General features: G+C 39.6%; 1 protein-coding gene across 1 annotated transcript in view; it reads right to left on the bottom strand.

Annotated features, from left to right (window-relative positions):
• HDAC9 (histone deacetylase 9) overlaps window positions 1–27581 on the bottom strand; it is a 284421-nt gene that overhangs the window by 85771 nt on the left and 171069 nt on the right. Inside the window, exons 18-19 of the mRNA XM_063303735.1 lie at window positions 6412–6467; window positions 6043–6130 (exon numbers count right to left, since the gene is read on the bottom strand). Of these exons, the coding sequence (XP_063159805.1) occupies window positions 6043–6130; window positions 6412–6467 (144 nt within the window). The remainder of the gene's footprint in view (window positions 1–6042; window positions 6131–6411; window positions 6468–27581) is intronic.

Genomic DNA, 27581 nt, shown 5'->3' with positions numbered 1-27581 from the left:
GGTTGGCCCCAAGCCTGCTGGCCTTTCAGAAGGTGGTGATGACCTGGGTGATCCCACAGGCATTTGGGCCAGGTTTGAGTGATCCCTGTTGGTTGGTTGTTAGTTATTGATCGTTAGTGATTGAAGTGGAACATTTTTTTTTTCTTTTCAATCACAGGCATGCAGTATATTATGGTTTTTTCTGCATATTATTTAAACTGTGTTTTCTTCTTTTAGTTTTAATCTTGTTTGTAAGCTACCTAATCAAAATGATGAGATGGTGGCTATATAAATGTATTTGTTTAAATAAATGAATAAATGACAGGAAACACCATTCCCTCTGACAAGATTTTTAAAAGTCACAGTTAAAGACTGAGGATAAGGCCTGAGGTCTTCAATAAATTTGACCATATTCCAAGGATGAAAAATATCCATAATAATAGAACCAGACCAGACCAAGATCTACATTAATTTGGCTTTTTAATACTCAAAATTGCTATGTAGTTTCTTTGTAACCCGGTACCTTCCAGGTATATTGGATTACAGCATCGACAGTAGCAAATTGGCCACTGGATTACTACCTCATCATCTCCAGTAGCCAATAGCTGCTAATAATGGAAGTTGTAGTCCAATGGGTCTGGAAGCACTAAGCTGAGGAAGGTTTTGTTATATGAATACCTTAGTTCATGCTGATATTTATTATTCAGAGTTAAATCTTTATATCTTTTAAAGGAATAGGAAGAAGCTCAAGCGGGATGGAGAATCTATGGCTTCCCTGCTGTTGTTGGATTATAATTCGAATCATCCATGACCACTGGCCTTGCTGGCTATGCCTTAAAGAATTAACATCCAATAATATCTGAAGAGCCATGGGTTTTCCACCCCAAAGGATCAAAAAGAGAGAAATAAACTGAGGCAATTTGGCCATGCTATTTTTTTTTCTGCACTCCTAATCACTAACTCTGAAAGATAAGGAATTTCCAAGGCTGACTCAAAAGTTTCATAAGTGTCGGCAATGATGTCTGAAATAAAAATAAAATGCAATGCAACATATACCCCAACCATTCTATCTCATTAAAATGGGCAATGGATATCCACAGCCATATAATTTTAGCTTTCTAAAATCAATATCAACATTATGTTTGGTGTATTCTTTATTTTGGACCTGGGTCATTTTTTATAGCATAAGACACTTAGACCACATCCAAAGTATTTCACTGAATCTTACTGAAGAAGATGATCCAAAGAACAATGGAGTTGTCTAATTAAAAATAAAACATGAGTTCAAATCTAAAATTGGTAATTTGAGTAAATCCTTGATTTAATGGACTAACAGGGGGATGGGTGTCCATTAAAGCCTAATATTTATTACGTGGTGATTTTTCAAGCAGAAAAGCATACTTGTCAGGAGAAAACTTACTCTACTAGTAGTAGTGAATATGGTTTTGAAGGAAAACCAGCATTGTCTGGACTAAACCCATTATTGTCTAAAATTCAGGCAAAACTTATTCAGCAGATTTTGACTGTTAAATCTGAAGTCTATTAAACCATAATCCATGAAATTGAGGATTTATTGTACACCAAAGGAATCCTACTGCTGCATATTGACCTTACTTCTTCTTTTCCTAGCCCCAGATAGAAACTGGAAGACAGGATTCACACTGACTCTTCAATCAATAATGGGATGGCACACTACTATGTAGGTCATCGTGCAGACCATATGAAAACTGAATCCCAGAAACTCTGATGATACACTTCACAGTATGTATGGATGTACGTTTGCATTCATAACTCTTTGGTTTGTTAACAATAGGATTTGGAATCTTTTGTATGAAGTACTGAGTTTTTGTGGTTCCACTGGACCACATATCCTCATTGTGTTGACATGTGTGTGTACTCAGAGCTATTTATTCCATAAGTGAAAGTGAACATCATGGCTTGAGCAGCATATGACAAAAAAGTGGCAGACCACAGTCCTAGAGCCTGTAGTGATAGTTATCTATCTGCAGAGTTGCCCACTTCAACATTGATACCAGTGTATCTGCTATCATAGCTATGGGCCAGTTGCACAACTGTCTGCCTACTGAACTGCTATAAGTCATCCAACCATCCTCATTGTCAGATTCCCTGATCAAAGTTTTCACAGAAACCCTTATCAGAGCATCTTCCATCATTTCCTTCTCCCATGTTGCCAGATGGGAGGGGTGTGTGAAGTTGGAGTGTAAAGTGGTTTATTATGGCTATGGAGCACATCAAGGACCGGGGTTGAGATATGCCAGGAATACCATCTGGATGGGAGGGGGAGTGACATGGTTTCATGGGAAAGGGGACTAACTAAGGGGATATAGTTTTAAGTTAGGTTTGAGCAGGAAATCTTTATTCGCAGCTTGCCTTCTGTACCGTTCATTACGCTTCATTAAAACAGTTAAAGGAATCCCAGCCTCCTGACTGTGATTGTGTGAATGCTCGAATGATCAGGTGCTGACACTCATGTAAAATAAAAAGCAGAAATAAAAGCTGTGGACTGGGCAGGTTGCTGTTCATGAAGCATTCTGAATTTTGCTGTGGTGCCCCCAAGCATTTGCTCTTACAACAAAGAGATAAAGTAGTTGTCTGCCAGGGTTCTCCAAAGTCATCTTGCCCCAAATGCTTCACTTTGAGAAGCACCTCACATTGCAAGCAAGGTAATCCTAGAAAGAGAGAGCCCATGCCCCACCACTTTTCCATGATGGTAAACAACTTGAAATAGGGTTTGCTGTTACAGCAAAGGGGCTGTTGATGTTCCTCCAAGTTTCGTTGAGACCACCTTGCCCAATGTCACTATTACTTCACAATGAAGAAGTGGCATGGGAGGTTCACTGAAATGGGAAAGGGACAGGGACAAAGATAAGGAGGTACAGTCACTGCAGTTGCACCTAAGCCAATGTCAGGAAGAGAAAGAGGAGATGACAGAATGGCAGTTGAATATTATTTGCAGGTTTTCCTCAATCACATTTAAGGCAGCACAATTAGGGACATTGATCACCAAAATGATATCACCAGTGCTCCCGAAATCTGTCACCAATAGATAGCTGCAAACCCTCTACTGAGGGGTATCTATACAATTTAACCTTAAGCAAATATAGATGGGCCTTTTCCAGAGCCCGCTTTGATGCCCTCCCTTCAGCACTGCTGGCGGGGAGATTTCATGGGACTCCTTCTTCACAGAGACTTTGCCGTTGTGGATCCATGGAGGTAGAAACCGTTGCTCATGTCCTCATATGGTGTCCTTTTTATGATGCCCCAAGACGTGCTCTGATCTCCCCAATCTTCTCTAAATTTGAGGGTCATACTAACAGATTTTATGTTTATTTCTTTTTAAGGGATGCTGACTCTACACTCACACACCAGGTGGCCAAATATTCTTATCAAGTTATAGAATTGCACAAAAGTTTTAATTAGATATATTTTTTTCACTGTTTTATTGTTTTCCTTTTTCCTGATAACAAATTGTTGGACTAAACTATTTTTCTTCTGTTGTAAAGGCTGGTCAAAGACCGTAATATCGATATTGGAATTTGAATTTAGGGCAGCACTGATTGCATTTTCAGGGTATGATATTTGAGGCAGACAAAAGAAAAGAATATTTCAGGCTGGGGCCCTTGAAGATCATGAAGATCATGAAGATCATGAATGTGTCACCCACCCACCTCCCGTAGGTGAGAGTTATATAGTTACTGTGTTAAATTAAAAGCGTAGTTTCTTTTAATTCAGCTTACAAACTTCTATTTCTAAAACAATGATGGTTTATCAGATTCCAGAAGTAAGTATTAGTCATCAAACTGACAGGGTTTGATGGACCATCTCTCCTGTGTTGTTCTGTCCTACTTAGTTTCTTTGCTATGCCCTCTCGTTTTCTTGTTGCAGTTTCTGTTTTTCCTTGCATATGAGGCAATCACACACACACACACACACACACACACACAGACTGAACTGCAGGGCATGAAGTGCGGCACCAATAGTTTCCACAGTAGGATTTTAATCCTACTTTTTTTAATCCTACTTTTTTTACTGGCGAACTCTTGGACTTTACATGCGTACATTTGTTCTGTTGGTCAACCAAACAAACCAATGTAGTGATTACTGTGAACATATATGTTGATATTGCTACATTGGCTTTGGTTTCTACATTTATTCCTGTAGTGCTGGGTCTATTGCAGGACAAACATGGAATATATCAATATCAAGTTGTTAGCTGTGGCACAGGGGCTGCCAGTAAAGGTGCTGTCTGTCAGTTATTCAATATTTTTGCTTTGCTTTTGAAGTTTAATATGCTTAATTACAGGTGGCCTTTGATATCTACAATCCTATCATTTGCAGTTTCACATACCTGCCATGGATAAACAGAGACCAGACCTCAGTGTATGCATAAAGCTTTTCGCATACCAAGTCTTGGCCTTATTTTACACAAAACAGCGGACTGGATTTTTAACACGTTGTCTGCATAAAAATTAGGTTGTCTTCAGTTCTGTTACATGCTTGATTCTGGTGGATCTTACTGACTTCACATGGCTTTCTCCCAACAGTTGGCTGTTTATTCTTCTTAGCAGCAACTCACTCAGCTGGTGGACTCACCCCTCATAGGCCACCTAGTTCAGGCTGGAGCTCTGTTCTGCAAGGTTCTTTCACTATTTCAGTGGACATCAGTGGAATTCCCAGACCACTTGTGGCCCCTTCTGATGATTGCATGAAGCTTGTGTTGGGGTAGTTCCCTGAAGCCTCCAGTAACAGTACTGGTGATTGCAACTGGCACGGTGTCTGCGAGCAGGAAGAAGACACCCTTTATGGGACAAAGAGGGAGGAAGTACTCATGGGAAGATGACTATAGGATCTTGAACCTAACTCCCCAATTTTCATACACTCAAGGTCTCATTATTTGCTGGTTTTGTTATTGATGGTTTTAGGCTGGAATGGAACTCCTGTGAATAACAAGAGCCAGTCAAATGCTCATATCACAGCTCTAATATTAAATGTTAGCCTGAGTTCTCTTGTGCTGTCTTTAACTGTGCATATGACATTGGGGAGTGGGAGTATTACATATTAAGTCCATGACTTTACAATAATAATTAATTGTGAGTTCTGATAGGAGTAAGATTTAGACTATCAAGACCTCATAGCTCTCATATTTTGTATTTAAATTTTTATTACCTGCAAACATTAATTAAATGCAGATGCAACAGGTTAGATTTGGATGCCAAGGTTCATTTCCTGCCTATGCTTTTCCAGTCTTATTACATCCCTCCTCCTGAAGGGCAGGCAAAACAAAAATGGTGCTCATAAATCAATCTCTGGATTTTCCTTTAGGCTGTGGATAAAGTTGGTCCTTAAGTAGAAGGCAAAGCTCAATTCATTATTCATGAGCAGAATATATAAACAAGATGCCATATGACAACTGCATTTCAATTAACCATTTGTTTGGAACTCTAGTATTTATTAATAGATAAAACTAATCCACAGCCTTTTTTAAAAAAACAAATGTGATTCAATAGTGTATTTCTGCATGAAAGCCATCCTGTACTGGCTTTCATGATTTGGAAACCTTTTTAGGGAAAAAAGTATTTTGTTTCAAGAATATGACTGTTGCAAAACATGCCAAATTAATGTCAGTTTAAGGAAGAAAATCAGCCTTGCTACCAAACCAAAGGCATGCAATTAAACTATTTCAGATTTATATCCTGCAGGGAAAAGTAAACTTGGGTACTGGTTGGGTCATTTTAATAGTGGAAGAATCAATTCATTTAAGAACCATAAAAGTCACCTTGATCTGCTCGTTCTTCTCTTTAAAATTGCAGTTAACACCATTAGAGTGAAACATACATGTTTATGGTTTCAGTCCTGCCATCCTGGATTTAATGGGTTCCCAAATTCAAAGGAAAAACACACACCTTTATTACTTCTAAGTAGTAAAAGCAGGAAAGCCTAATATATAGAAGAAAAATACAACACTTTTGTTCTCCCTCCCTTCCCCTCTTCCCCCTTTTATCTAAATGCTCTAAAATGATGATGCTTGCCAAGAATACATACCAGATCTACAATCAATATCTTGCCTATATTTAGCTTGTCTCTCAAGTATTTGGCAGTAATTGCAACCGAATTAAAAAAGCAGAACCCCCTGTAGAATAGAGAAGAACAGAAATTTTATAAAGCACATCGGTCAGGAAAACAGCTATAAATAATGTTCAGGAGTGTGTGTGTGTGTGTGTGTGTGTGTGTGTGTGTGTGTGTTTTATAAAAAAGCTATATGATCTCTGAGATCATAAATCTACTTCTGGGATACCTCGAAAGCCTTTTCAGTCATCTGCTAACAATTAGAGCTCCTCAGAGACATGCACAACCCAGGTGATTGCCAGTAACCCCAGCACTCCAAGATGGGCAATATTCCCTGGTACTTACATGGCTGTTGATTCTTCAGCATGATGGCCTGGGGGCCTCACAATAGCAAAGCCGTTCTGTAAGAACAAGATAGGTTTTCAATTACCAGATTTTAAAAGAATAAGGCAGTGGGATGGGGGGTGGGTGCAGACAAAGTCTCCTGTCTTTCTATGGAGAAAAACGCAGCAAGCAAACAGGTTTGTACTCTACTAAAGGCTACTAAACACCTTTTCTGGCTTTGTTAACCTTTCATAGAATAAGCTGAAGCAACAGCTTGGCTGTCCAGTGTTCATGTTTGATATAAGAGGAAGGGAGAACCTGTGGCCCTTCCAATGCTGTTGAACCACAATTCCTATCATCTTTCGGGCATTTCATGAGACAAATGTCACAGGTTTCCGGAGGAGAGAAGTGTGTCACACCAAGTCATGCTGAAGTTAATGTAATACAGTACCTTCAAGATAAAGTGATGGACATTCTATTTCACCAATGCTAAAGAATAAGTCAGTTGCCAGTTCCATTCCTTTTGTACATGGGATGAGTGAGAGTGCTGTCCTCTTTCTTTTCCCCAGGTAGTAAAATAATCTGCTATCCTGCCCCTAACTATTGACCATGCTGGCTGGGACTGAAGAATCCTGTATCTTGGGAGATAGACCTTCTTTACTTTTGGACTGTAGTATGCACAGACACTGATACCAAAGGAACAAATACAAAAATATTTCTAGTCCAACTTCCTGTTTCTAGCAGCAGTCACTTGGATGTCTCCCAAGTGTAATGATGGCCTATCCTAAAACACTATCAGACTCATGAACAGGTTCATAAATATATCTGATTTATTAAAGAATAGTATGCAGGATCACAAAGAAAGCTGAGAATGGAAAAAGCACACCAAATGCAAACTAAAAAACCCTCGGTACAAATGAGATCCCTCCCCCCGGTAGAATCTTCCCAAGCTCACAATCCCAGGTGTTCCTAACGGCTTCTGATGGCCCGCGGGAAAAGTCCTTGAGCCGAGCACATAACCCAAACACATTCCATTGAAACAAACACAGATACAGAGCTTGGCACAAGGATTCACAGCAGCTCCCTCCCAACAGAAATGCGTTGTCAGCGCCATGGCATGTGAAATGTTATGATGTACAGTGCACATTGAAACAGTGAACATGACATACTGCCCCCCCAAAAAAACATTAAGCGGAAGGTTTCAATGGGTAAGCCAAATGGAAATGGTTAACTAAATCAGGAGCATTAACGTGGCGAGCAGGCACCCATTCAGGATGAGGAAAGTGTTTCCAGCAGATCAGGTACTGGAGGGTGCCTCGAAGCTTGCGAGAATCAATGACCTCCTTGACTTCAAAGTGCTGTTCCCCGTCAATCATGATCAGAGCAGGAAGAGGGGGTTGGGGATGCCAGCAGGAAGAGTGGTGGACAGGCTTGAGCAGGCTGCAATGGAAAACAGGGTGCAAGCATTTCAAATTGTGAGGCAGGTCCAACTTAACAGTAACTGGATTGATAAGACCAACAATAGGGAAAGGACCAATGAACTTGGGAGCAAGTTTTTTAGAGGGTTGTGGGGACTTGATGAATTTGGTAGATAGATATACTTGATCCCCAATTTTGAAATTGTGTTGCAAAGAACGACGTTTATCGGCTTGAAACTTGTAAGCAGCCTGGGCATCAGTCAAAGCCTGTTGAATCACCAGCCAGGAATCAGCAAGCTTAACAGCCCAGTCAGAGGCAGAACAGGATTGGGGAGGGGGTTGTGGCAGCTCAGGGATGGGAACAAAATCGTGACCAGAAACCACACGAAAAGGGGTTTGCCCTGTGCTTTGATGGACAGCATTGTTGTAAGCCACTTCAGCAAAAGGCAGCCACCCAATTGTCCTGATGGTAGTTTACGTATGCTCTAAGGAATTGTTCAAGGGCAGAGTTCAAAACCTCCATAGATCCATCAGTCTCAGGATGCGACGATGTGGACAGCACCTGTTTGGTGCCAATCAATTTTAAAAATGATTTCCAAAACTGGGAAGTGAACTGTGTCCCGCGGTCGGTGACCAAACAGGAGGGGCTACCATGGAGACAGTAGATGTGGATGAGGAAAAGGCGGGCCAACTGCAGGGCCGACGGGATGGACGCACATGGAATGAAATGGGCTTGTTTGGAAAAAAAATCTTTTACAACCCAAATGACAGTTTTCTTCTGACTGGGAGGTAAGTCCACAATAAAATCCATAGAAATCTTGTCCCAGGGATAGGATAGGCTGGCCACTGGCTGCAAAAGCCCCTGTGGTTTATCCCCTTTTCGCTTTGACATGGCACAAACAGGACAGGAAGCAACATAGTCCTTTACATCACGCCTTAAAGTTGGCCACCAAAATTGACAGCGAGCCCAATGCAAGGTTTTTACAAAACCAAAGTGTCCAGCAAGGTTGTCATCATGGGAACGCTGCAAAACATCAGCCCTCAAAGTTTCAGGCACATAAAGGCGGTGTTCCACCCACACTAGACCATTTTCAAAAGAAACATTGTCTCTATTAGCTAGCAACCAAGTGTCAGATTTCAGTGCCTGGAGAAAGTCCTTCTGTAACTGACAAGGAACTTGCATTTTCCGTTTCCCAGACGGAGCTGGGGGTGGGGTTGCCTGCACACGGGTCTGGCTCTGGGTGACGGCAACCAAGCCCAATTGTGGTTCAGTAAGAACAGTACCCACTATATCTGCCATGTGGTCAGAGTCCTGAGGTAAACCTGACAAAGTATCGGCCAGAAAGTTTTTCTTTCCTGGAATAAATTTTAACTGGAAATTAAAGCGACTGAAAAATTGAGCCCAGCGAATTTGTTTAGGACTGAGTCACCAGGGGGTGCGGAGGGCTTCCAAATTCCTGTGATCGGTCCAAACCTCGAAAGGGCATTTAGCGCCTTCCAAGAGGTGACACCAGGCTTCCAAAGTGGCTTTTACAGCAAAAGCCTCTTTTTCCCAAACATGCCACCGGCGTTCAGTTTCAGAAAATTTTCTAGACAAATAAGCGCAGGGTTTTAAGTGATTTTCAACGTCTCTCTGTAACAATATAGCCCCAGTTGAGGAGTCAGAAGCATCAACTTGGACCACAAAGGGGCGTTCAGGATCGGGGTGCTGTAAAATAGGTTCAGCAGTGAAGAGGGTTTTTAACTTCTCGAATGCCGCCTGGCATTCAGATGTCCAATTCAGCACTGCCCCAGGGTTTTTCACCTTGCGTGTCTCTCCCAAACCCTTTGTACATAGCAAGTCAGTAAGGGGCAAAGCAATCTCAGCAAACCCCTGGATAAACTGCCGATAATAATTACTGGACCCTAGGAAACTTTGTAGTTGCCTCCAGATGTGGGGACGTTCCTGTCATGAGTAAGGATGGCGAGCAGGGGGCTCCTTTCCAGACTGTCAAGCGCATGCGTAGCACTTAGGAATTGGTGAGCCATTCCAAGAGGCACAGATTGGGACCGCCTTAACCTGCGGGGTTTATATGGCTGGGTTTTTCCCACGCTTGTTCAGTTTGTTAGGATTACTGTTATGTATTAGCAATAAAACATTAGAGAACAGTTCCCTGTCTCAGAGTGTTTCCTGGGAGTCAGGACAGTTCCCAACTTAAAATTGCCTGAATTTTTTCAGGGTCCATCTCAATGCCCTTGTCAGGTACCCTATAGCCTAGATAGTCAAGCTGGGTTTTGTGAAATTCACATTCGGAAAGCTTGGCATAAAGCTTAGCATTTCTAAGCTTACTTAACACCTGTTTGAGAAGGCGTTCGTGTTCCTCCTCAGATTCAGTGTAAATGAGCACATCGTCCAAATAAACCAGGACCCCTTTAAACAAATGATCATGTAATATTTCATTAATGAATTGCATGAAGACTCCGAGCGCCCCTGCTAACCGAAAAGGGAGGACTTTATACTGAAACAAACCCAGTGGACAATTAAAAGCAGTTTTCCACTCATCTCCAGCTTGTATGCGGATGCGAATATAGACTTCACGAAGGTCGAGCTTGGAAAAAAGCTTGCCCTTTGACAAATGGGCTAACATGTCTTTCATTAGTGGTAGAGGATATTTGTTGCAGATCAAGATGGAATTTAACCCCTGATAGTCCGTACAGAGTCTAAGGGTGCCATCCTTCTTTTCCCGGAATAGCACAGGGGCCCCAACTGGGGAATTTGCAGGTTCAATAAACCCCCTTGACAGATTTTTGTTGATAAAGTCCTGTAATGCCCCAAGCTATCCTGAGTCATTGGATAAATTTTTGGTTTGGGCAATTGAGCGTTAGGAACCAACTCTATGGCACAATCAGTTTTCCGATGGGGGGGGTAGTTGATCTGCTTCCATTTCTCCAAAAACGTCTGCAAAATCTTGGTATCGATCAGGCAAGCCCTCTAAACGTGCCACACTAGGATGCGGCGTGGCCATTGCAGCCCTTCCAACCCCCGCACTTGAAGCTGTCTCAATGGTAGGGGCTTGGTAAAACCCATCCTTAAAAGTGAGAGTTCTGTGTTCCCAATTTATATGGGGGCTTTGATAAGTCAACCAGGGAATTCCCAGAATTACTAAGGGGATGCCAATGGGTGCTACTATAAATTTTAAAGACTCATGGTGGCTGCCCATTTGCATTGCGACAGTTCCAGTGAAATGGGTCGCTGCCCCCTGCCCGCCCCCCTCTGTTGAACCATCCAACTGTGTGAAGATCAAAGGCTACTGGAGGGGAAAGCTGGGCAGGTCCAAAGCAGCAACCAAATCAGGGTGAATCAGACACCTGGAACACCCAGAGTCAACTAAAGCCCAGACCTCGGTAGTCTTTGTGTGGGAGCCCAATTTCACTTTCACTGCTAGAGTGGGACAGTCAGCACTCACCATAGCATCTTCGCACCCATCCTCCTCCACCTGCCCGCAGGCGCTTTTCAGGGCAGGTGGCTGGCGTTTCCCGCCGGCTCCTTAGAGTTGTCTTCAGCCTCTCCCGAGAAGTAGGGTACTTCTTCAGCATCGGCCGCCCCCTTGGCTGCCGTCATCCGCCAGGATGAGGGTGGCGATTTGGCTGGCAGCTTCCCAGCTCGATCTCCAGCTTTGGCTTTTGGACAATCAGCTGCTCGGTGGCCCTCCTTTCCGCATCGGAGACACTGACCCTTTGCATAACTCCAATCTCTCTCATCTTCCCAGGCTCTATAGCCTGGCCGAGTAGCAGTTGCAGCACTTCAGGGTCCCCTCATGGTAGCTGATTGCTTTTCAGGTCATTTGGTTTGCATGTAGGTATGCTGGGCATGCTCAGCCTTGCCAGCCAGGCAGATCCATTCATACAATGTCTCTGGGTCGTCTCTACACAACGCCCACCGCAGGACATCCCTGTTGAGTCCCTCTTTAAATCGTTCTATTAAGGTTGACTGAGACCAGTCAGGGACTTTCCCAGCTAAAGCCTTAAACTCCAGGGCATAATCAGCTACAGACAATTGGCCCTGGGTAAGATCCTTCAGTGCCTTTTTAGCCCTTGCCTTGGCTAGAGGATCCTCAAAATGCAGCTTTAACGCCCACATGAATTCCTCGAAATCCTCAAGCTCCAGGGAACTAGCCTCACTTAATTGAACATAGCAGTCAGCCGCTCGTCCCTTCAGCTTGGTGGCAATGGCAGTTATTTTAGCCTCTTCAGAAGGGAAACGTGGTCCAAACTGCTTCATATAACTTTTAGCATTAGTGAGAAAGAAAGACAACTTAGTTGGATCCCCATCAAACTTGACAGAAAAGTCTTTCAGCCCCGCTCCTGTTGGAGCCGAATTAGCACCTGCTTGAGTGGTTGGGCCCCAGGTTACAGTAGTTCTCCTGTCTCCGGGTGGGGACACTGATGGATGAGCTCTGCGGGGTGGAGATTCATCCTGGTGTCGTCTCCGGCCCCGCTCCACCAGTGGTCTGGGCAAGGGGATGGAGGATGATTGCATGGAGCTGGAATCTCCTTCGTGCCTTGGCTGCCCCCCCCCCCATGACAGAGACAAGGCTTTAAGCATGTACTCCATTGATTCCAATTTAGCCTCTACTACTCTTAGCCTTTCAGGGGTTTGAGATTCCCTCCCTCGCACGTTAGGCTGTCTCCCTTCTAATACCGTGACGTTTGGGGATAGCGGGACCCGATACTTCCAGGACACCCGGGACGTCCCTGGCCGGGGTTCTTCCATTTCATTCCAGGTGATCAACTCCACGGGCGATTCGCTGGGTGCCGGTTGCTCTGGTGCTCTCCCATCTTCGAACTCCTCTCCCTCAAGGCTGGAACTCGAATCTGCCCATAACCCTGAAGGTTCTGGTGTGAGGCTCCGTTCTCCGCTCCTGACCATTGACTCGGGCATCAAGCCAGTCGGCTCCTCAAGTCTCCCAGTCGTGGGTTTGGATTTGGCCATCGTTAACTTTTTTCCCTCACAAGAAACTAATCTGGCTAGGAGCTAACGGTACAACTTTGGTGATTCTCAGCTTTATGTAATGATTGCCTATCCTAAAACACCATCAGACTCATGAACAGGTTCATAAAGGTATCTGATTTATTAAAGAATAGTATGCAGGATCACAAAGAAAGCTGAGAATGGAAAAAGCACGCCAAATGCAAACTAAAAAACCCTCGGTACAAACGAGATCCCTCCCCCCTGTAGAATCTTCCCAGGCTCACAATCCCAGGTGCTCCTAATGGCTTCTGATGGTCCACGGGAAAAGTCCTTGAGCTGAGCACATAACCCAAACACATTCCATTGAAACAAACACAGATACAGAGCTTGGCACAAGGATTCACAGCAGCTCCCTCCCAACAGAAAAGCGCGTCAGCACCATGGCATGTGATACGTTACAATATACAGTGCACATTGAAACAGTGAACATGACACAAGTTTCATGCATAGGGCATGAAAATCATAAAGTCTGATGCACAGGGCAAGAATGTAATAGCCTGCTGTTTGTTTTGCTAGACCATCATTGAATACAAGACTTCTCTCTAGTTATCATGGCTTATACCTTTTGATAGACTTATTCTTTACTATCTGCGATCCCCAATGCCAACGTGCAAGCAGAGTTCTGCACTTTTTCTAATAGCAGGTAAAACCAGGGGCATGTTCATTGTATATCTAGTACTTTCTGCAACATTGCTGAGAGTAGAGGTGTTTGGAATCTGAAGTGAACATGGGATCTTTCCCTTGAGCTCCTAGAAGTCAGTATTGCAAAACACAGTGGATTTTTTCATTTCTGTTGATCTCCTACAATGTCAGAACTAAAATATTCCCATAGCAATTCCATGATTTTTACTTCTTTGCAAATTACAGCACTTTATTTTTCTGTTTCCATTAATTCTATGTCTCTCCTCTGATTTTCTGGTATTCATGTTTGGTAGTGCCAGAATACAAGAATATTTATTTGTTTGTAAAGGGATATTTCTTTCCTTCTGGAAAAATCAGATATCAGCACAAGAGGAGAAGTGAAATCATTCTCTATGGGAATAATATATGTGTGCCTGTATGCACGTGCATGGGTGTTTGCCAGAGTTCCAAAATTAGGCACTGACTAAGTAAGAGAAGTAAACAAAAACCCCAAACCTCATACAACACAAAAACCCAGCAAGTTACATAAAATACAATACTTAGCTAGGCAACCCAGGGAAAGGGATCACAACAGAGTCTCAGACTGCAATCCTATATACTTCCTGGGACTTGTTTTTGAGGAAACATGACTTAATTGTAATGATCCTGTGGGAGTGTCTATCTACCTGCATGTTGTTATGCTCAATTCCAGTGTTTCTCTCTTCCTTTTGTTGTTGTTTTTTTTATTTTATTTTTTGGAATAAATTTTATTAGATCTAAAGAGAAAAATAAAAAACAAACAAAAAACAAAAAAACTACAAAGAAGGGAGAGAAAAAATTAAGAAAGTGCAAAAACACAAAACAGATTTTTTTTTAATTTTACAAAAAGTTGAGGCTTCTGACTTTAAAGAGCAAGGATGTACAAAAATTTCAACTATCTCTTACTCTATATGAAACCCAAAACACCACATTATTTCTATAAATCATTCCACTTTAACACTTAATAAAAATCATTAAGTAGTTACTCCTCCCCCTTATATTAAAATAAAGAAAAGAAAAATTCATATAAACCTCCTAAACATCTTTCTCCCCTCCAAAAAATAAAACATATTTAATTAATCCATTCCTACCACTATTCTATACATTTCTGTCTACTATAATAAGAATCAAATTAAAAAGCTTATCTACTATTATACTTAATATAACATTTTTAATAATAATAACCAGATAAGCAATATTTAACCCTAATACAACAGTTTTAGTAATTATAGTCTTGATAAGTCCATAAAAAACCAATTCAAGACAGTAAATTCAAATCTTTTAAGGCAAATATCATCAGTCAAATCCTTAAAACAAATCAAATAAAAATGTTTCAACCCTTATCCCACTTCATAATAAACCAAAGCAGTTACATATCCCCATGGTATGCACAAAGCTTTCTTTTTTAAAAAGTCAGCCAACCCAACTGCCCCCCTCAAGGGTTCCAGGTTCTTTTCATGGGATTCCACCAGGGGATCAATTTTATATATGGCTTGCATATCACTCTCTCCCTTGGTTTTCTCCAAGTCCTTTATCCAATCTTCATCCAGCATCTCGATAATAGTTCCAATCTCAGTCTTAAAAAAAAAGTTTTTATCACTCTTAAATTCTTCAATTTCATCCACCACATCCCCAACCTGAATGCACATTTTAAATCTCATACTTTCCACAGTGTCCTGGATGTCTTGCATAAAAGCACAATAAAAATCAGAAGAAATCTGCTTAAAATTCTGGTGAAAATCAGAAAAGATCTGTTTGAAATCCTCCATGTCTCACACAGGTTATGGCACCCCTTAGGAGCTTAACCAGTGAAAATCGAAAGTCAACAGCTTTTTTACAAGAAGTGAGAGTGAATGGAACATTCTCAAGAGAAAGTGAACAGAAAACTGAAGGTTTGGATCAGCCAATTCAACATGTATGAAAATGCTAATATCATCAAATTTAACACAAAATAGTAACAGGAAGAAAATTATTTAGTCTCAATCTTTGTTTCCTTTGGAGGGAAAATGAAATCCAAAACTGAAAAGAATTTTTTTTTATATTAAGAAGTAAACCCAACAATAATGTTAGGCACCAAGAGAGCTAGCTTCTTGCTGTAGAAAACCTCTCTTGGGGTACATATACAGTACTTAAAAAAATACAAATTGATGATTAAGAAATGGGGTGGCTAGACTTAGTGTCTCTTTAAGGCTACAGCCCAGCTTGGAAATGATGAAATCCCACGCCTCCCAGCTGATTTTACCAGGAGAATGCAAAGCTCAATTTGCAATCTTCTGGCTACAATCAGCCATTTGGAGGACAGATGGGATGATTCCAGAAATTCTCCTTAATCTGGAGAATGTTTTGGGGCTTCAGGAAGACCTGCCTGAGCCCCAAAAAAGTCACTGCGCTGTCAGTTCTGCCCGCCAAGCCAGTGGGCACAACCGTTCAGTCCGCCATTCCCACTGGAATTCCAAATCCACTGTTTCTCAAACTTGGCAACTTTAAGATATGTGGACTTCAACTCCCAGAATTCCTCACTGCTCTGAACAAAATAGAATAAATCAGTTGTTTTCAATGCACTCATACTATAAGTATGGAAATTCTGGAACTATGCTAATTGTCAGTTGTGTCCATGCTCAAATCCCAGAAAATTACATGGTTTATCATATCAAGAACTATATCGTATTTAGATCCAATATGTGCATACAGTATAACAATAACGGACAAGAAATCAATGAGTTTCTTTTAATACATGTGAACATTAAATCTTTAAACAAATTCAAAACTATCTTAAGTTCCTTTGTTTACATTCAGCTGCATGGAAAATATAGAATTTTCCTTTTTGCATGAAAATAAACTCTCACATACAAAAAGGTCATTGGGGAGATTAGAAAAAAAGAAGAATGATGGAAATTCCTTATTTCACTATACTATAAATCTAGCTTAGAAGCTTGCCAAAGCTTGCAACTTTATTGGACTTTTTAAAGACAGTTTATAACACACATTGTGGACATTTTGTAGGTTTTCATACAGAGCATCATGAAAAAGTTCTGATTATCCACAAATACCTTAAACAACTGATTTCTGCAATGCACCACTTACAGCTCTCCCAGCAAACCATGAAGCAAAGGACAGTTCAATCAATCCTAAATGATGCCCAGAAATTCAGGATAAGCAATAAAGATGTAAACACTCTGTGCTGATAAGAAATGTACTGTTAGCCATTCACTGATTTTATATGTATATATTAATGAGGGAATAATATTTTGTGTTAAATGAGACAGAAATATAAATACTATTGATCTGAATTATTTTTTGGAATGCTGAAGATTGATGAAAGACCAAATCTTGCAATACCACTGGAAGGAATTAAAGGCCAAGATTGTGAAGCACAAAAGGAAGGCATATAAAGTTGGACTATTCGATCAGGGATAAAGTATTTGTTTGACATTTCTGATAGCTTCTAATAGACTTTTTGCTCAACCAGGACTGAAAAGATGATGATTTCTGGATTGTGTATAGATATGAGTTAGGTTACAGGAAGAAGAGTTTTTTGTCTGTAATTTTAAAGAGGGTGAAGAGTTAAAATGTTAGCTTATGCTCGGTGTGATGAAGGTTGGAAGCCACTTCTTTATTATTATCTGTATTTTTTTCTCTTTTCCCCTCTTTTTTCTTTTTTCTTTCTCTCACACTTTTTAAACTTCTTTACTACTTTTCTTTTATCTTTTAGTTTAGACTGTATTTGTTTTTACAATGTCTGTTAAAAGCTTCAGTAAAACTTATTACAAAAGAAAAAAGAAAGAAAAGAAATATAAATACAATTGTGTGCATGCCATCCAACTGAATTTCCATCAAAGTTAAAAATCCAGGCTGGCACTCAGCTTCAGTGGTATTCTTTGGTATTTGTATAATCCTAATGGTGATAATGTCCACCATTAGGATTATACAAATATTATTTCCCCCTTCAGGCTTTTAAAATAGCCTGTTCTCATCGTCCAAGCATTGATCCAGGAGGTGTGAAAAAATTCATGGGCAGAGTAAGGAGTAAGGTGATAGAGAAAAGATCATTCTTTATCCAGTTTCAGGTGCTCACAGATTGAGGTGAATGCTTGAAGACAGCCAGAGAGAAAATTAAACTGAGCTGTCTAGATTTTCTTTCTCTCACTTATTAATGGGGCGGCCAGGGACACGTCAATAAAAAATAGAGGGATTGCATCAGAAAGAAAGAGAAAGGAAAAATGTGGACATAGATTTACATAAAGTTTCATGTGATCTTTATATGTATGGATCTCTATATGTGGAGAAGTATTAGGGCTGTGTACACTTACAAAATTATTCAGAAAAAGTGATCCAGACCTCACAAAAGCATAGCTCTCTGCTATACTTTAAAGCAGCCACATCTTTTTGCAGGCTTCCATGAGAACCTGCAAAAGGAAACTCTTAAAGCAACACCACCTTTTTCCAGGCTTTATGAAAGCCTGAAAAAAAAAGTCTGCTTTAATGAATATCAAGATGGTGCTATGCTTCCACTTGTGTAAGTTCCGAAGCACTGCTCCCTAAATATTTTCAAAGCATTCACAACTCTAATATACTGTGATTTAAAAATACATGGAAGTAGGTTTGTAGTTTCTATATTCACTCTGTGAAAGTAGGGCTAATACTGAAGGGCAACTTAATGGTTCCTGCTGCCATTTATTAGGGTGTATCCACTGGTTATCCCATCACAAGAACAATCTAACTACCATTTCTAGAGGGCAGAAGCACATCACCCTCTATTAATCCTTCACTCACATTCAAAGCAACCTACTAGTTTGCTTTTCTATTCCCACTTCCCAAGCACAGTTTTACCTGTTATATTTCTGTGAGTACTCCTGTCCATTTAGAATAGCATAGTTCAGTTTGTTGCAGGCTTAGCCCAACTATTAATTGTCTATTTCACAGAGGAATGAATGGCCCTTCAACTGAGTTGCTGTTTTTGTCACAGTTTCTGGTATCTTTCAGAGCTACTTTTACCATGAATTCTGTAATAGCACAATGGTTGTAATACTTGCTTTTTAAACAGCAGGTTGAGGGTTTGAAATCTGGCAGCATACCATTTCATCACTTTTCCACTCACTCAAGCAGAAGAGTTTCAGTACTTAATTAGTCCATAGGTTATTTGGGCTATTGGGAGCTGAGAACAAAATCCTTCTAACTTGAGTTATTGGGGGGGAAAGCACAGGGAAAAGTAAGAGTCTCTGGGAAAGAAAAATAATATTTTTAAAAACTTTCTGTTGGGTTTTGAACCAGCAACCTTCAATTTGCAAGCCAAATGTTGCAACCATTGTGTTATTACAACATTCATGGCTCTAAAAGCATTGGAAAGCAACAGGACAATAGAAAATTTGTTTTTTTAAAAAAACACATGCACATGATTATGCCTGCATGTATGTTTTGATGTTTTAACTCTGTATATATGAATTAGTGCAGATACGCTCTTAGAATACTTTATCATTAAGCCCTAATCAACTAGACGGACCTTCAGGTAAAGGACACCTTGAAAAAAATAAGAGACAGACTTCACAGTTTGGGAACATTTAAAAAAGAATACATTCTTTGCAGGACTCAGCATGGGTTTATTTCGAATAAATTATTCCAAACTAACCTTATCTCCTTTTTATAGACTGACAGTCTACCAATTGCAAAGGGGAATGTAAAATACATAGTGTGTCTTGACTTCAGCAAAACATTCAGTAAAGTCTCCCATGAGATTCTATCAGACAAGATGACAAAATTTTGGTTGGACTATGCTCCCATTAGAGGCATACAGAATTTATTAAACAATTGTATCCTAAGGAGTGTACATCTGTGGCTCTACTTCAGGGGAGGGAGGTTGAGTAGCATACTGTATGGCTCCACTTTAGGCATTGTACAGTGTGACATGCTTATAAATTATTTGGATGAGAGTTTAGAAAATATTATTATCAAATATGCACAAAAATAGGAGAATGACAGGTGACACTGTCAAGGTTCAGGAAGATCTTGTCAATCTGGAACGTTGGGCAGATACTAGCAAGATGAATTTCAAGGGGACAAAGTCCTACATTGTGAGAGGATAAATCAAAGCCATGCCTATAGGATGGGGAGGCATACTGAGCACCAGTAAATGCAAAAATAGATTTGCCAGATCAGAAGCTGAAAATGAACTGCAAGCCACTTCAGAAAAAGCAAATGTGATCCTAGGCTTCATCAAGAAACCTCTAATGTCAGGATCAAGAATGCAGCAGTGAGTATAGTCTGAAAAAGAAACAACATCCTAGGCAAGACATTCATCTTAATCACAGATATTCTCCCCAGGAGAGACCTATATTTTTTACACTGTATTTTAACTATATATGTTGAAATTGAATAAAGTTTTCATTTAAATTTTTTTAAAAATGCGGCAGTGAGGTGAGGAGCGGACAAGCAGTTGCAAGTGTCAGGAGGCAAATGGACACACCAAAAAGTGAGAGGGACAGATTAATTTATTCACACCTGCCCCTGTAAGCTCTCAGGGAAGGAGGTTTAAAACAAATACAGTATCCTTTGAAACTTCAGCCTTTCAAACCATGAAATCACATTATAAAGTACAACTGCAGAGATCAGCCATTTTGGCAGGAGTAGTTTATGTCCTTTGGCTCTTTCCTACCCTCATAGGCAAGTCTGGAATACGGGTCTCAGCTGAGGAAGTTTAGGCAGTCCTTCTTCTTTGCAGTAAGCAGGTCCTTTACTTCCTGCCTGGCTTTCCTGTCTGAGGAACAGCTCTGTTTTCTGCCAGGGAAGAGAGCTGTTTCAAAGGCAGACCTGTATGAATGGTTGGGAGAGTCAGGGTTGGACATACAGGCCTGATGAGTGAAGTCCAACAGCAGGTTCTTTTGCCTTATTTCTGCCATCAGCTTATGTTCACTGTTTCCCCAGTTTCAGTTGTTCTTCCTTGTCCTTCCTCTTCCTTTATTTTCTTCCCTCCCCAAAACCCTCTTCTCACAGTGTCGTAGTTCTTCAGGCGCTGAGTTTTAAAATACTCTCTGATGATGAGACTTACTGGCAAAGAGATTGCTGCTTTCCCTTCACCAAAGGAGAAGTCATAATTCCTCCCCGTTCTGCACTGGCCAGACCTTATCTAGAATAGAGCATCCAGTCCAGGGCTACATCTTTGGAAGAAAAACTTATGAAGATTGGAACAGTTGGAAATATTGGGTATGCATAGCCTGGAACAGAAGTGTCTGCAGGAGGGAGGGTCAAGAAAGTCAAGATGGTGGGCATTACCATGTGATTATAATGGGAGGTATGTGGAGACATGACAGTTGTATTTGGATATCTGAAGGGCTGCCATGAAGATGATGGGGTAGAATTATTCCAGAAGACATCACAAGAAACAATGAATTTAAATTACAAGGAAGTAGGTATCAGTTGGACATCAAGAAAAAAAATTCTAATTATAAGAGCTGCTCAGCAAGGGAACAGACTGACTTGGGGTGGGGGGTGGAATCTCATTTGCTGGAAGCACTCAAACAGGCTGGATAGTCAGGAATGCTGTAGTAGTGGATTCCTGCACTTGGAAGAACAATGAACTAGATGATCTCCAAGATCCTTACAACTCCTACATTCTATTGTGGAATTGTCTTTATTCATTGTTCATTAGATCCCTGAGATTAGTGGGAGTAGCAGCCAAGATTTTGTATAATTATTATTGTTTAGCAGCTGGAAAAATGAAATATTTGCTTATCAACTGCTAGTCTCCCATCGGTTTGGACACATCTGAATAAACCCTACCTTAAAATATGGTCTCTCTTTTTTGTAAAGTCTTCCATGAGAAGACATTCATCCCTAGAATAGGACATATGACTACCCTATTCATCCACAATAAAAATGTGAATACATTCAGAGTGCCATTGTATTTACTCTGAATTAAGCATACAATCATTAGGATATTTCAATCTAAGCTATATTATTTCAGGAAATCAAATTACATAGAAGAGAAGATATTGGATGCAAAAAGAGGAGAGACAGGGAAGACTTCTAAAATTCATGATAGAGACAACATTTATAAAAGATGCCTGGTGTCTCTTATTATTTATTTATTACATTTTCCATCCACCCTTTAACAATAATTCTTTGGGCAGTTTATAAAATGAACATTGTAATCCCATTAAAAACAAAAATGAGCAACAAATAAGGACATTTATAAAGTCAAAGCAAATTGCTAATTTGATGTATACTTCTTATAAAAATTCTATCAAATCCAGGTTCCATTCAACATGATAAACACAGCTATGCATGTGCCTTAATTAAAAAGGAACCCTGAATCAGGTCTATCAAATCCATATAGACCCCAGACTCCTTTCTTAACACAAAACTGTTTCTTAAAAATGTATTGGTTCACCTACAGTTTAGTCACTTTTGAGAATCTCATAGGAACATATCACTTGTGGTTTCACTCCTATCCAGCTCCATGGCTGTTTCAAGGCACATTCATTTGTTGCACTGAGAAACTGTGTCACTTGCCATGATCCAAAATACAGTTTTCCATAATCAATGAGTTATTGAAGGTCACTCACTGTGTTTTGTTTGTTGGCTAATCTTTCAAAATATTTGACAATTGTGAGATCAGAGTAATGCAATACAACCTCAGTACCTAATTATTTTTGGAGCCTGGTATTTCTACCTTCAATAATGACTCATCAATTTTAAACATGTATGCCAATCTGTGTTAATCAGCAATTATTCATTTCTCAAAAATGTCTAATATTTTCCATGACTACCAAGTCTAATGCAAAATTGTCCCATTTTAACCAAAAGTAATGAGAATTTGGGCAATAGTAAATACCAGACAGTGATCTCAGAACAGCGGGTGAAGGTCAGACAAAAAAACAAAAATATACCCAAGAGATAGACGTCTAACACCAAGGAATATGTTGAAAATCCAGCACACATAAATTCAAAGCATTTTTACACAGACACTTGTTTATACTATGATATAGACACCAATATACTTTAAACCAACTGACAGTAATGTACATTAGAGGAAAGATTCATGCCTTTGTTATTATATTAGAAGCCTGATTTTGTGTGCTTTAAACCTCAAGATTGAAAAGAAATGCTTCAAAAATCCCTAGTTATGCTGAAAGGAAAAATGGTATATCAATGTGTTATCAAAGTCTTCACTCTATGGGAAAGGGTCATTATTTTATCTCTTATCACTGGCCTGTTGGAAGAAACAATAAGAGCTCATTTATAAAGTATCACTTAGCTATGTGCTGAATGCATGACACATTGTTTATTTTCCAAAGAATATGAATCTTAAATATCATCTTGTTTTTCTTCCTTTGTATGAAGTTCAAGAATGTCCAGATAATTAACAAAGAAGCCATGAGACATGCTACACAACTCTGGAGACTTATAATCACTTTAGCCAACTAATCGAAATATTTAAGATTTGTCAGGATCACTGTGGAAGAAGCAATAGGGTAATGTCATGGCAAGTCAAGCTTAGGGTGGATAACAGAATATATCTAATACATAAGATTTGCTAGTGAAATAAACTGGTTAAGGCACCAAGCTAGAAACCAGGAGACTGTGAGTTCTAGTCCCCCCTTAGGCATAAAAGCTGGCTGGGTGACCTTGGGCCAGTCACTCTCTCTCAGTCCATCCCACCTCACAGGGTTGTTGTTGTAGGGAAAAGAGGAGGAGGAAGGCGTATTAGCTATGTTGGCTGCCTTGAGTTATTTATAAAAATAATAGAGGCGGGATAGAAAAAGAAAGGGAGGGAAGGAGGGAGAGAGAGAGAAGTTGCTGCACTTTTGCCTTTGCCTCTTCTAGATGGGAAACTTCTAGAACATGGGCAGGTAACTTTTTTGATTGCAGAAGCTGCATTTCACTTTTTCTTAGCTGCAAGGGGCCAAAAAGGCTGGGTCTGATTTTTCTTTGATTTGTGGGAGGAATTTGGAGGAGGTCTTTATTTCAAAATGATGTTAAGCCTACTATAAAGCTTACACTAGCATTTTCATATGGTTCCTGCTTCAAAAGTGGTGAGCAATTATACCACCAGTTTTTAGCAAAAGATCCCTGGGCCATACAGAAGGGACTGAGAGGCTACATGCAACTCTGGGCCTGCAGATTGCTTATCCTGTCCTAAAGCTGCCAATCAAAAGCTCTATTACTTCATGTTTTATTCCATGGTCTTAAAAGAAAAATGTGAGGATTATAAATAGAGGACTAGTTTGCCTGGACTAGTTTGCCAGGATTAGTTTGACGTCCGACAGGAAGCTCTGGAGTGGGCTGGTCCATGAAGTCACGAAGAGTCGGAAGCGACTAAACGAATAAACAACAACACGTTTGCCTGGACCTTTTAACTGTAGCTACTTCAGTACAGCTAACATTTGTATATAAATACAGATCTTTATTCTAGAATTATGGGAATAATTGTTCATAGCAAAATCTATTATATTTGGGGAAAACCCTCCCACCTCCTCATTTTGGGTGTTTTTAAGACCAATAGATATTTTGGATGAACTGCTCTGGCTATTTGACTTTTATTCTGAAACCTTCACTGACTCAAATGGATAAATGTATAAGAAAAAAGCAAATTTATGTTTCATTCATGTTTCCTTGAAATAGCAAACAGCAGAATAACAATGACTGGATACAGTAAAAAAAAATTGTGTTGAGCCTGATCAGTCCTGACATATCAAAAGGAACCATCCCAGGAAAGCCTACAGTTTTAGTTTCCAAGGATATTCATTTCAAACTATTTTAATTCAGTTAAACTATCCCTGTCTACCAAAAAGGCAACTGCATACATGCCATCTTGAAGAGGGGTTTGAAGGAGATTATGCTTGTTTTGGTTCAGCACAAATGGATGTTCATGATAATGTCAGAATTTATCATCCTGGGATTAACTTTGTTCCCTGCCTCACCCTTGTTTTGCCATCAGTGAGTCAATTTTTTTTAAACAGCATTTTGGAATTTACAGACAAAATACCTTTCTATCACTCATATTTTAATTTAAATCATATTTATAACATATTAGCTGTGCTGGTACATTGTCAACTTTCATCAGAGGGCTTTAAGCAGTATAGAGTTGAGAACGCAAGTCAAGATGCAAACGAAGAACAGGCAAACTTTGCAGACAAATGTGGGGCTGTTTCCAGCATAGGATATTTGTGAGAACTGCTGTTCTCCAGGAAAACTCCAGCAGTGAGTATGAAGCTGTCTTCCACAAAGGCATTTCTTACAAAAAGAACAATTTAAGAGGAGAGTTCAGGCAAAGTTACTTGAACTTACTTGCCACTGATACCAATGGAGCTTAAATTATGCACGAGAAACTTGTCCTTATAACTTCAGTGGTGCCTACTTTAGTCCAATTTAGAAAGGTGGTAACCTACCATGCCTGGTGCTGAATTATAACACTTTTAGCTCAGATAGTAGTTCAAATTCTTAAGTGATTCCTTATGGGAGCCACAAGAACAATCATCCCTGCACATTGACATCTAGCTTGTCAGGACTTTTGAGGTACATGTATCCTCAAACTGCTACTGTAGTGATTTTATCTTCCTCCCCAGATGCTGAACATGGAAGCTGGAACCTCAGGCAAAACATATACTCCACTCCCCAGTATGGTTTGTCTTTCTGGGAGCTACCTGGTGCTGCAAACCTGGCAGATTTAATGACATTTAGGATGTTCACCTCATATCAACTTTGTTAAATTTTAGACATTAGTTCAGAATGATCTTACAAGCCCCTAATGCTAAGGCACTGAAATCCTTATCTATTTTCAAAGAGGAAGAAGAGGGACCAATATATATTCCCTCCACCTTTCCCATGCACGAGTGCATTTTATATAGTGGGATATGTTGACATAATAATGCCCTTACTAACCCATAGTTATAATAACCCAGAGAAGCAAAATATTCTTCTCTTAGCTGACAGGTCATCTGAGATCTACAGAATGGCCACCAAATTCTGTTCAAAACGGTTGCTGTTCAACACTTAATAGGATACTTATAGATATATTTGTGTGAATGTCCATGCATAGTAATTGGGTTAAATGTAAATTTTGTGGGATGGTTGCTTTTTTATTTTAGTCTGTACATCAATAAAACCAAAATAAGACATTCTTCTGTATCCTAAAGAATGTACCTATTTGTACCCCCCAAACAAGATTGTTTTTACAACAACCATTTCATCTTCTGCCTAAACTCTGTTCATAATACTGATTGTCAACTCATCAAAAAGAAGACAAAGGAGATCTTTGATTTTCATCAATTAAATCATTCCTGCAGATAAATCTGGCAAAAACCTGGAAGTTGCATAGTGGCCTGGGTGAACAATTCTCATCTGTGTTTCCATTCCCAAATTTCCTTTCTCTGAATCCCACATCAATATATCTCATCAATCCCACATCAGGAAATGTGACTTCGGAAAAATCAAAAATACTGACTTGACTTTGGGGATTTTATTTTAACCAATTGGCTTTACTGCCTTGTCTAAAATATACAGTCGAGAAATACCATTGTTAGAGCCAACCAAAATGTCATGAAACAGTGAAACAGATTTTTGAGTTCTTCCAAACCTTTCCGCACTTTAAATTTTAAACAGAAGTGTGAAGATGACCCAGTGCGAAACAATAAGTTTGAAAAACTCAAAATCTTTTGCACCGCTTTGTGCAAGGTATACAGCACGATCAAGTACATCTGTCCTTAGTACATAATGACTGAACTGACAGATTCCCATGCAAATACAAACATCATAGGTAAAACTTCAAGGCATACAGAATGAAATTATTTACAGCATCATCGCAAATCACATGAGATAAACACGTGCTGTACTAGAAAGCCTCAAGTTAGAATGAAGATAAAACAACCCCATTAAATATTTTACCACTTTTCACAGCCATGCTGCACTATCATCTAGGGTCCTGGTTAAATGTCATTTTTATGCCAAATATCTGCTCACTTCTTTTGCCAAACAAGAGAAAGGGCTCAGTTTTGATTAATCATTTTGCCCATGTTGATGTTCAAATGGAGATGACATTTTTGTTACAAAAATAAGTAATTGCTAGCTCTTTTTAAAGTGAGATTCAAGTAGGCTATATTGTTTTACAATTTCACAGCTGGTATTTTGTCCATTAGCCAGGAACAATAAAAAGACTAAACAGTTCACAAGAGATTCCAGATGGAAAGAAAAGATGTTTTATTATAGCTACAGATTCAGTGTTTCAATCATATTTGCATATTTTAGGGTCAGTTTGGTTGCTATATTGACATTTACATAAATTGGCAAGGGTACACTCAGGAACCGGTTTTTTAAAAATAAACTCTTTTCCAAGTCATTTTATGTATTATGGCATAGCTTGACAGAGCATCTAGTAGAAGACATGGCTCAGAATTTAGTCAATCCTCTTTGCAGTTGTGCCACAGATACTTTTTGTAACCACAGTTAAGTCTTCCCATGCCCTGTGATGAACAATTCTCCATATGTTGACTATAGACTGTTAAATCATTGCTAAGTAGCTTTTAACTATATACAGAAGGACAGCTTAGGATAGCCTAGCTCCATGATTAAAAATCTAAATGAATTTGCAACAAAATCTATGTTCTAATACCTGGCTACAATCTTAAACCCTAAATGTAAATCTCATTGCAATCAATTTCCAGTGGAGTAGTTATCAGCACTGGTATACTTCTTTGGATAAAATTTGTAGTTAATTGAATGACTCATATCCAGTGCCCTCTGAATATATTTATTACAGTTCCTACCATCTCACCATACCACAGGCAATAATTATAATTGGAGGATGGAACTGGTAATCCAATCCATCTTGAAGATGCTGGGTTTAGGGAAGCTGTTTTAATTACAAGATTCCTGGATGGTTTTGCTGCAACAAATTAACATCACCTTAGAATATATCTAATATTTGCAAGACTATTAAATAAATTTTATTCTTTTTTTAGAGAATGACATGTTTTGTTTTGTTTTTTTCAGCATCCCTTTTCCAAACTGTCCAATATTTCCTAAAAACAAAATCAGGAAATTAGTATGCATTTTCTTTATGATCATTTTAAAAGTTAAAAAAAAAAAAAGATGGAAATTCTGAACTGTTA

Source organism: Candoia aspera, chromosome 4 (genome assembly GCF_035149785.1).
Source record: "Candoia aspera isolate rCanAsp1 chromosome 4, rCanAsp1.hap2, whole genome shotgun sequence".
NCBI classification, from domain to species: Eukaryota; Metazoa; Chordata; class Lepidosauria; order Squamata; family Boidae; genus Candoia; species Candoia aspera.
Note: the sequence above shows the minus strand (reverse complement) of the source record. Positions and strands in the feature narration are given on the sequence as shown.